The sequence below is a fragment of the Arvicola amphibius genome, chromosome 2, assembly GCF_903992535.2.
Source record: "Arvicola amphibius chromosome 2, mArvAmp1.2, whole genome shotgun sequence".
In the NCBI taxonomy this organism is placed as follows: domain Eukaryota; kingdom Metazoa; phylum Chordata; class Mammalia; order Rodentia; family Cricetidae; genus Arvicola; species Arvicola amphibius.
Window position 1 is genome coordinate 118,336,648 of NC_052048.2, and position 11,195 is coordinate 118,347,842.

The following is an 11,195-nucleotide window of genomic DNA, read 5'->3' on the forward strand; positions in this document are numbered from 1 at the left end:
GGCAGAGTGCTTGCCTAGGATGCTCAGAGCCTGGGCTGGATCTTCACCATAAGCCGCCAGGTGACGCCACACAGGCCTATAATGCCATCATTGGAGGGTACAAGTAGGAGCAGAACTAAACAAAGCAAGTTAGACATGAGACAGCCACCCCCACCCCAAAAAGGCAACAAAGAGTGTCCTTAGTTAGGGTTTCTATTGCTGTGAAAAGGCACTGTGACCACAGCAGCGCCTATGAAAGAAAACATTTAATTAGAGCTGGTTTACAGTTTAAAGGTTTAGTTTATTATCCTCATGGCGGAAACGGCATGCGGGCAGACATGGTGCTGGAGAAAGCTGAGAGTTCTACATCTTGACCCACAGGCAACAGGAAGTGAACAGTCACACTGGGTGTGGCTTGAGCACATACAAGACTGTAAAGCCCCCCCCCCCATGAAGACACACTTCCTCCAACAAGGCCACACCTCCCTTTGGGCCAAGCATGCAAACACACGGGTCTGCAGGGGCCATACCTATTCAAACCACCACAAAGAGTGAGGAGAAATGACAACAGGAAGGGAAAGAACACCTGTCCCCAAACTATTCCTGAAAATAGAGAGGGAAGATACACAAATCTCACTCCACAAAGCAAGGATACACATACCAAACCAAGAAAGATACAAGAACAAAGAAAATGAAAAAGTTATAGCCTAGTTCCCTGGATAAACGTAGATGTTCTCAATAAAATACCAAACCTCTAGGAAAGCAGAACAAGTGAAACCTGTGCAAATTAATGAATTAAAATGCCTTCAAACCAAATTCAGCAAAATATTAAAGAGATCACACACCAAGATTCAATCAGTTTTGTTCCAAGAATTCCCCTTTCACCAAAGAGAAATCAGTAAGTAAAGCACAGCACATAAATCAAATCTAGGACAAAAATTAAACAACCATCTCCGCATACACAGAAAAAGCCTTCAACAACGTTCCACATCATTTCACAATAAAAAGCCTGGAGGAATTTGGAATGGAAAGATATCATCACAATATGACAAAGGTAAGACAGGAGAGACTCACAGCCAACACTACAGCAAACAGAGAAGAGGCAAACACAACATGACAAAGGTTAAGACAGGACAGACTGACAGCCAACACTACAGCAAACAGAGAAGAGGCAAACACAACATGACAAAGGTAAGGCAGGACAGACTGACAGCCAACACTACAGCAAACAGAGAAGAGGCAAACACAACATGACAAAGGTTAAGACAGGACAGACTGACAGCCAACACTACAGCAAACAGAGAAGAGGCAAACACACTTGCACTGAAGTCAGGAGTCCGCTCTCTCCATACTTTTCCAGTACAGTGCTTGCGCTCTCCAGCGCAGTAAGAAATAAAAAGGGCACAAGTGGGGGGAAGAAGTCAGATTATCTGTATTTGCAAATGGTGAGGTCTGCACTTTAAAGACCCTCCTCAGCCAGGCGGTGGTGGCGCACACCTTTAGTCCAAGCACTTGGGAGGCAGAGGCAGGTGGATCTCTGTGAGTTTGAGGCCAGCCTGGTCTTCAAAGCAAGTTACAGGCCAATCAAAGCTACATAGAGAAAGCCTGTCTCAAAAATACAAAAAACCATTGGTGGCTCACATGCTTAATCTCAGCATTTGGGAGGCAGAGGCAGGTGGATCTCTGTGAGTTCCAGGCCAGCCTGGTCTACACAGAGAGTTCCAAGCCAGTGAACTCTGTCTCAAGGAGGAAAAATGTAAAGAATCGACTAATGTGATTGGATAACGTTAAAAAGCGTTCTCATTGGAAAGGAAGGCAGCAGAATGAGCAGACAGCCTGCATAAGGGAAGAAAGCCTTTGCCAAGTAAACAACTGATGGGGGTTAAATACATTGCATCTATAAGAACTAAAGCCAGACTTAGTGGCTCACACCTGGAATCTCAGGACTGCGGAAGATGAGACAAGATTGCCAAGGGTTTGAGACCAGCCTGGGCTACGAGCCTGCACTACGTGTAGTGTGTGAAACCCTGTCTCAAAGAAATAGACAGAAAGAAACTCTCAGGTGTGGTGGTGCACTCACATGATTCCAGCACTTGGGAGGTGGAAGCAGGAAGATCAGGATTACAAGGTCAGACCTTTTTTTTTTTTTTTTTTTTTTTTTTTTTTTTTTTTTTGGTTTTTTCGAGATAGGTTTCCCTGTAGTTTCTAGAGCCTGTCCTGGAACTAGCTCTGGTAGACCAGGCTGGCCTCAAACTCAGAGATCCGCCTGCCTCTGCCTCCCGAGTGCTGGGATTAAAGGCGGTGTGCCACCACCGCCCGGCTCTAGGTCAGACACTTTTATGTAGTTAGTTCAAAGCCAGCCTAGAATTCACAAAAAGCAGCCTCAAAAAAGGGGGAAAAAATAGGAAGCCACATGTTGTGGCTTGAATGAGAACAGCCTCATAGGTTCATATGCTTGAATACCTGGTCCCTGGTTGGTGTAACTATTTGGGAAGGATGAGGAGGTGTGGCCTTGTGGGTAGAGGTGGAAGGAGGGAGGAGGGAGGAGGGAGGAGGGAGGAGGGAGGAGGGAGGAGGGAAGGAGGGGCTGACTTTAAGGTTTCCAAAGACTCAGGCTATTCCTAGTGTGTTCTCTGCTTCATGGCTGTAGATAAAGACGTAGATTCTCCATCGCTACCATGCCATGTCTGCTGCCTACTTTGTGCTACCTCTGGTCATCATGGACTCTAACCCTCTGGGACTGAAAGCCCCAATTCAACACCTTTTATAAGTTGCCTTGGTCATGCTGTCTGATCATAGCAATAGAAACTAAGACAGCATCCCAGTGTCAACCTTTGGTTCCCATATTCACACATGCACACATTTTAAGCTACATCCCCCCCCCCAAAGGAAACCTACCAAGTATACTATCTATAGAAATTGTTCATATCTAAATGAGATTTGGTAGTTTTTCTAGCAAAATTTTAATGTCTTGTATACCTAATACTGTAAATGTGTAACAATAAATACTCGGTGAAAAATTGCAAATATTAGCTGGCTATGGTAACACAGACCTATATGTGGAGCACTTAGGAGGCTGAGGCAAGAAGATTTTAAGTATACATGAAGTTGATGCTCAAAAACAAAAATCCTAATACTGCCCATTTGTTTTAAAGAGAGAAAAAGTTTCCCCCATTGAAGTGTCACAATGAAATATAAATTTCCTCAAATCTGTACCCACAAAGAAACTATAATAAGTAATAACAAAAACACTACCCTGATGGTTACTTTCAAAATTTTTTATTTCAATATGTTAATTTCTTAATAAAAGTATGCATGATATCATCTAAAGAAGTGTGACCTGGGACTAGGATTACCTCAGAGACAGGGCACTTCCTAGAATGCACGAGATCTTGAGTTCACTCCCTAGCACACACACACAAATATTATAAATATATAAACCATGCTAATATATATAAATTATATCTCTGCAACTAGGCTGTGGAGTTGCACGTCTTTAATCCCAGCACTCAGGAGGCAGAAGCAGGCGGATTTCTGTGAGTTCGAGGCAAGCCTGGTCTACAAGAGCTAGTTCCAGGACAGGTTCCAAAGCTACAGAGAAACCCTGTCTTGAAAATAATAATAATAATAATAATAATAATAATAAACTTATTATTATATCTCTGTATGTACATGGAAAGAAGAAAGAGAGGAAACAAATACTACCCAAAAACTACTCCCATTTAAACTGCAAGGAGGGCTGGGGAGGTGGCTTAATGGTTAAGAGCACTGGCTCTTCTTCCAGAGGACCTGGGTTCTATTCCCAGCACTTACATGGCAGTTTACAACTGTCTGTAACTCTAAGATCTGACACCCTCACATAGACATACATCCAGGCAAAACACTAATGCAAATAAACAAAATAAACTATAAAAAATGCAAGGAAAATTAAAAGACACAGAAAGGGGGTTCCTCAAGATGGCTCAGGGGACAAAAGTGCTTGCCACCAAGGCTGATGATCCACAGAACTTCAAGAAGGTGAAGGACGAAGATGACTCCTCCACCTAGACATGATGGCACACACAATCGCATACACACATACAAAATATATAAAAAATTAATTTTTTTAAAAAAAGAGAATGGCTAGAGAGTTGGCTCTAAGGTCAAGAACATTGGCTGGTCTTCCAGAGGACCGGATTAGTTCCCAGCACTCAGATAGCAGCTCACCCAGCCATCTGTAATTCCAGTTCCAGGGGATCTTACACCCTCTTCTGCCTCTGAAGGTACCAGGCATTGCATGTGGTACACAGTGTGTAACAAAGATTGCTTGTTAGTTTCCCCAGCTGCCCTGACCAGGATATAATCACACCGAAATTATATAATTACAACACTGCTTGGTCAATAGCTTAGGCATATTTTAGCTAACTCTTATATCCTAAATTAATCCATTTTTATTAATCTGTATTGTCATGAAGCTATGGATTACTTGTAAAGGTTTGGGTGTCTTTCTCCTTCAGCCACTACATGGTGTCTCTCTCTGACTCTGCCTACTCTCTCTGTGTATCTCTGCTTAGAATTCCCACCTTGCTTTGCTCTGCTAAGCCATTGGCCAAAACAGCTTTATTCATCAACCAATAAAAGCAACACATATACAGAAGGACATCCCACATCATACATGCAGGCAAACACCTATACACCCAAAATAAAAATTAAATCAAAAAACAAATAAATAAGAGACAAAAAGCTTTGTAGTCATAGAAAACATTTTCCTCACATCATGAAAAACACAAAACTTCCCCCCCCCCATCCAAAAGAAAACCATTTCACTTACTAGCATGCTTATCGGCAAGCATTATTAGAGTGTTGGAGATATCACGTCGTCTATAGAAGCATACAACTTTTGCTTCCACGTTGCCACTTGCAGTCTAAGAAATGAGAAAAACAAAAGTCATATGGGACCTGAAGTCTCAATGATAAAATGCGCTTAAAAACTGAATGTGGCAGCACATGCCTATAACCTCAGCCCTCGCAAAGCTAACTCGGAAGGACTGTACAAAGTTCGTGGCCAGTCTGATCTACATAGAGAATTCCACACCAGCCAGGGCTACGTAGCAAGACACTGTCTTGAAAAGCAAACAACAGCATTGAAACCTGGAGAGAAGGAAATGGAGACGAGCTCCCGCTAACTTTGTGCGCATGTGTGTTGTGAGACCCCAGCTGGCCTTGTGGTCACTGTCTTCTTGCCTCCACCTCCCCCAGGCATTCACAGCCATACCAGCCAGACTGATCCCTTCAATTTTAAGAGCCACAAATAATTTGTTCATGGTACTGATTTTAGATCATCTTTGTAAAGCACTGCTGTGCACTGATTGCTCAAACCCATCCCCAGATGACACAGATTAAGTGGAATATCATCCAGCCCCAGTCCTAGGACGACTCTCTGCAGGAGGCAGTAGCCAGCGTGCAGAACAGAACTGCAGAAACATCCTCCGCACGGTCAATAGTCTCAGTTTACCTTCAAGTAGGAAACTATGCAAAACTGTAAGCTCCCAACACAGAAGTCTCTGACTAGTCTAGAATACAATCTGCATTCAGCTCAGCTGTAATTTACTGCAGCTGAGGCCCAGGCTCCTATTCTAATATCTATAAATTCTGCAGGCTTTCAAGCAGGCCAATCACTCACTGGCAAGCTCTTCATAAAAGCACATAGATTACAATAAAATGTTACTGTAATGTCCAATTTCTAACATACGTGGCACACTGTATCTGGACTTAAAGATATATTCAAATAGAAAGAATGTATACCATAATAAATTTGTCAATTTTACCAAGTTCAGCAGCAACATTTTAGTTTGGCAGCAAATATTTTAGTGAGAAATGGTTCTATGGAAATATTGTCCCTTCAAATTGAAATCATATTAAATTCCTACCCAAATGCCAATACATTTTGTAATGTTGTGATCAAACTCGTCCCCCAGAAGCGATGATCCAGCAATCTGCTAAATGAACAGGCCAATATTTCCATGTAAATAAAATCTAGGGCTCCACTCTATGTGCTTTCTCATCTCTGTCTCATTAGTAAGCTCGCCTAAGAGCAACACTCTGCAAAGATGATCAAATTCTCAGTTAAGCTTGCTTGAGGGATAAAGCTGTAGTTCAAAATATTTCTCCTTTTCCTTTTAAGACAGGGTTTCTCTGTGTAGCCCTGGCTGTCCTGGAACTTACTCTGTAAACCAGGCTCAAACGCTGAGATTGGCTGCCTCTCCCTCCCAAGGAATGTGCCACCACCTGCTCTCCTTTTTTTATTGACAACATTTTTACCACATAACACAAGCTATCTTGAAGTGGTAATCCTCCTGCCTCAGCCTACCTAGTGCTGAAATTAACAGGGTACAGCATCATACGTTGACATAAAAAATTGCTGGGTGAGATTGGGTTGTGGTGGTGCACACCTTTAGTCCAGCACTCAGGAGGCAGAGGAGGAGAATCTCTGTGAGTTCAAGGCCAGCCTAATCTACAGCACAAGTTCCGGGACAGCAGGAAGGACTACACAGAGAAACTCTTCCAAAAAAAACCAAAAACAACAACAAAAGAACTCTTTGGGTCTGGAGACAGCTCAGTGGTCAAGAGCACTGGTTGCTCTTCCAGAGGACCCATGCTCAATTACCAGTACCCAATTGGCAGCCCACAACTGTCTATAACTCCAGTTCCAGGGGATCTGACACCTTCACACAGACATACATGCAGGCAAAATACCAATGCACATAGAATATAAATAAATAAAAATAAATAAATTATTAATAATAACATCTTCAGGACTAAGGGATGTAGCTCAGTTCAGGGTGCATTCTTATAATGTGCACAGCCTGGGGCTCAATCCCCAGCAACAAAAATCTTCTCCTGGGCCACACACAGTCTTGACTACTGGATAACTCACAATAGTGCAGTATTGTTCTTGCCTCGACTACAGGACTATTGTCCTTCCCCAGGACTATAGTACAGCATGGTTCTTCCCTTCCACAGAATACACAGAAACTATTTCTCTGAAGCTCTGCTATTCCAAACAATGATGCACTGAGCAGTGGCTGGTCTGCTGTGCTTCTCGTGTGTAAAGAAGTGAGCGCAGGGAGTGAGGGTGTATGTGTTATAAATGTTAAGCATTAAAGTTGAGCCTGGTGGACTTCTAGAACCAGAGAAACAGAACACCAAGAATTGAAGACAAGCCTGGGCTCTGTCCTTTTTTTTTTTTTTTTTTTTTTTTTTATAGCACTGGCCCAGCATGTTCAATGCCCTGGGTTCAATTCCCGGTACTCCAAATGGACATTCAGGGGAATCAATGGGAAAATTCCTTAATATCCATGCTTATCGCCAATAGTTCCCAAATGGCAGGAGGGATCCTGATTAAGGCTCCATGAAAGGCTTTAGGGGATCTTTGCAAATTATTTGAAAAAACTTGTATATGCAGGTGGGGTAACTCAGTATATCACCAATGTTATAAGCTCAGCATTCAGCAGAGGCAGGAGGACTGATCCAGATTTGAGTCCAGCTGTGTCTACATTGCAAGTTCTAGGCCAACAGGCCTAAACTGTAAGAATCTGTCTCAAAAACAATACAGCTCAGTGGTAGGGCATTTATTTGTCTAGCCATGCAAGGGCCTGGGCTCAATGTTTAGTGTGAGTAGTGTGGGGATGGCTAGGGAAAGCTACAGATACAGTTCAACATCCCCAGCCAGTCAGGCATGCTGGAGCCCATCTGTGACTCTAGCATTCAGGTCAGTTCAAGGCCCACCTCTGCCTCACAGTGAGTTCAAGGCCAGCCTAAGCTATGGGACCCTGCTTCAAAAATAGAAACTCTGAGGTCAAATGAACCACCAAGAATGTTCAAGACTAACTTGGGGAACATAGCAAGACTTGTCTCAATGCTGGGTATGGCGGCATACATCTTTAATACTAGCACCTGAAGTAGGCGAGATTTCTTGTTTTCTGAGGCCAGCCTGGTCTCCACAGGAAGTTTCAAGCTAGCTAGGACTACATAGAGAAACCAGGTCTCAAGAAATAAAATAAAGTATGCAGTCTGAATCTGCTTTTACCATGTGTGTGGGGTGTGTTGTGTGTGTGTGTATATGTGAGTGTACACATGAGGGGAGTTCTGTATATGTGCTGCTTTTATTGATTAATGAATAAAGAAGCTGCTTTCGGCCAATGGCTTAACAGAAATATAGTCAGGCTGGAAAAAAATAGAGAGTAGGCAGAATCATGGAGATGCCCTCAGCCAGTAAGCCATCGCCATGTGGCGATACATAGATTAATAGAAATGGGTTAATTTAAGATGTAAGAGCTGGGGCTGGAGAGATGGCTCAGCAGTTAAGAGCACTGGCTGCTCTTCCAAAGGACCCAGGTTCAGTTCCCAGCACCCATATGGCAGCTCACAACTGTCTGTGGTTCCCGTTCCAGGGGATCTGACATCCTCATACAGAATACATATAGGCAAAACACAAATAAATAAATAAATAAATCTTTAAATAAAAAAAAAAAGATGTAAGAGCTTGCTAGGAATACACTAGAGTCATTGGCCAAGCAGTGTTGCAATTAATAAAATTTCTGTGTGATATTTCAGGTCAGTGCAGCCGGGAACAAACAAACAGCCTCCAACAAAGGGGTAAAAGAATTTTTCTACTGTTTTACAGTGCTAGGGAGGGTGAGCTCAGAAAGGGAAAGGCAAGCTGTACCACTGAGCCACACAACCTTGAACTAAGTATCTGACAGTGATAAGTGATGTGGAACAAAGCAAGCAGGAGGTATTTTTGTTTTTTGGGGTGAAGCCTCCAGTTGCTGGAGCTGGCCTTGAGCTCTCCGCTGGTTGATAAGGACTTCCCATCCCCCAGCCTCTGTCTCCTCAGTTCTGGACTGTCGCCGTGGGCTGCCACACCCATTTTTCTTCTATGCTAGGCGCTGAACCCAGGAGCTCTGAGTTACCACCTGAGCCGGACTTGGCACTTTCTGACCTGAAAAGGCTATAGATAGGGCGGATGATGGAAAACATGCATTTAAGAGATGAACAAGCCAGCCACAGTCTCACAAATAAAACAACAGAAGTGCTAACCGTAAGAGGCCACACACAGGACAGCCCTCTGTAAATACGTAATCTGGAGTTCAATTAGCAGCCTCTTTTGAGTTGGGGGAGGTAGGGGGTGGTGATAGAACCCAGGACCTTGCACAGCCTCCTTAAAATTCTAGAACTTTTTAGATTTGAAACTAAAACCTCCTGACAAGCATAACTCGATACTGTTAAAATTTGTGCCCTTTTGCTGTGTGGGGTGCACGCGCCGATCCCAGACCTCAGAAACCAGCACCAGGAGTTTACAGCCAGCCTGGACTTCATGCAACCCTGTCTCAAAACCACTTCTCTTTTTTACTCTCCCCTAGTCTATACTCAGATGAATAGAGGAAGAGTACAGAGGAAAACACGCACGCACATATAAATTTATACATTCTACACTGTGTTTGCTTTCAATGCCTGTTTTCCCAAACTAGTGTGAATCATAGTCTTTTGCTTCAGTCAGGAACACATTGTAAGTATCTTAGCATAAATGGCTGGCACATAAGTAAAGGCATTAACTAAACAACTGTTGAACTAATGACTTTCTGAATTTCTCATGTTTATGCTCATGCATAGCATTACTATTTACCAAGCACTGTGATTCAACTTGTTTTTCTTTTTTTTTTTTTTCTAAGACAGAGTTTCTCTGTGTAGCACTGGCTGTCCTAGAACTCACGAATAGACCACTCTCAGAGATCTGCCTGCCTTTTCTTCTCCCCCTCTTCCTTGCAAACCATCTGATTTTCCTAACCATTGTGTTTTTACACTGGCCTGGAACTCCCCAGGTAGGTTCAGCTGGTTGGCTTGTGAGCCCCAGGGCAAGGACTGTAAGCAGGAGCCACTAAACTGGTTTCTCTTTCTAGTTTTGAATATGGGTTCTGGGAATTGAACTCAGGCCCTAAAGCTTGCAAGGCAACTGCTTTACCAACTGAGCCATCTACCCTGCCTCTCATTTTGTTTTTCTAGACAGTCTCAGTAATAAAACCCAGGCCAGACTTGAACTACATATAATATTCCTGTGTCAGTCTCCCAAGTGCTAGGATCACATTGACTCATTTTACAATTTTAGGGTTGATGGTGGTGGAGAGACAAGGCCTCACTCTGTAGCCCAGGCTAACCCTGAGCTCCCAATGTGCCTGACTATATACATCAACGCCATACCTAGTTTAGAAGGATTCTTCCTTCTAAAGCTAGGGGAGGAAACTATAATTCACTAAAAATTGCAAAAACACGCACTTGGGAAGCTGAAGCAGGAGGATTGTGATTTTGAAGTCGGTGAAAGCCTGTCTCAAACAAACAAGCAAAATACTACCAGTTCTAAATAGGAAAAGGAAACCGAGTTCTTCAACAGTCCTGATCTTTTAGCGCTCAAATCAATTGAAGAGATCTGTAATCTTTTACTCAATATCATCAGACCAAAAAAAAAAACCAAAACTCTATAAAAAGTAAAATACTCAGAAGCATGCCGAACGCTGTGAATATTGTTAAAGTTTGACTTTCACACTCTGGAACTGAACAACAGGCGTGGTAGCACACGCCCTTTAATCCAGCCCCTTGGTAGGCAGAGGCAAGCAGCTTGCGGTGAGTTCAAGGCCAGCCTGGGTCTACAAAGTGACAGCCAGGGCTGTAATACAGAGAAACCTTGTCTTGGAGGTAAAATTAATTAATAATTAATTCTTAGTCTGGAACTGAAGGTAAAAATCACCCCTACGGTTTCCCCTAACGGAAAGCCCACCTTGCCATTCACTCCTCCCCTTGTTGAGTTCTTCTATTCTTTGATTAGGTACGGGTTGCTGGAGGAATTCTCAAGTAAACATAATCTGCAATCAAAAGTTACAGGTCTTTTCAGGAAATCGTTCACAATAGTCAGCTTCCCTCCTTCTTTTAGACAGGGTCACATGGATGTCTTAGAGCTGGCCATGTTAACCAGGCTGGCCTCAAACTCACAGAGCCCTGCTCGCCTCTGCTAGGATTAAAGTGCTGGGATTAGAAGCTCTGTGACAGTTTTATTGGGCTACAAACTTTCTGCATCAGGTAAATCACCTCAGTAAGTAAGTAGGTTACACCCACCCGTACCACAACCTCAGTAAGCTGTACCATGTCCTGTTACTTTCCTAGCACCCCCCACTTCTGAGTAG

At 43.2% G+C, this 11,195-nt stretch overlaps 1 protein-coding gene across 3 annotated transcripts in view; it reads right to left on the minus strand.

The window, feature by feature from the left end:
• Positions 1–10,880, minus strand: part of Mta3 (metastasis associated 1 family member 3) — a 126,619-nt gene extending 115,739 nt beyond the window's left edge. For all 3 annotated transcript variants that reach the window (XM_038318725.1, XM_038318727.1, XM_038318726.1), the window contains exons 1-2: positions 10,812–10,880; positions 4,790–4,883 (exon numbers count right to left, since the gene is read on the minus strand). In XM_038318725.1, coding sequence (XP_038174653.1) covers positions 4,790–4,811 — 22 coding nt within the window. In that variant the 5' untranslated portion in view covers positions 4,812–4,883; positions 10,812–10,880. The remainder of the gene's footprint in view (positions 1–4,789; positions 4,884–10,811) is intronic.
• Between the last annotated feature and the right edge of the window lie 315 nt (positions 10,881–11,195).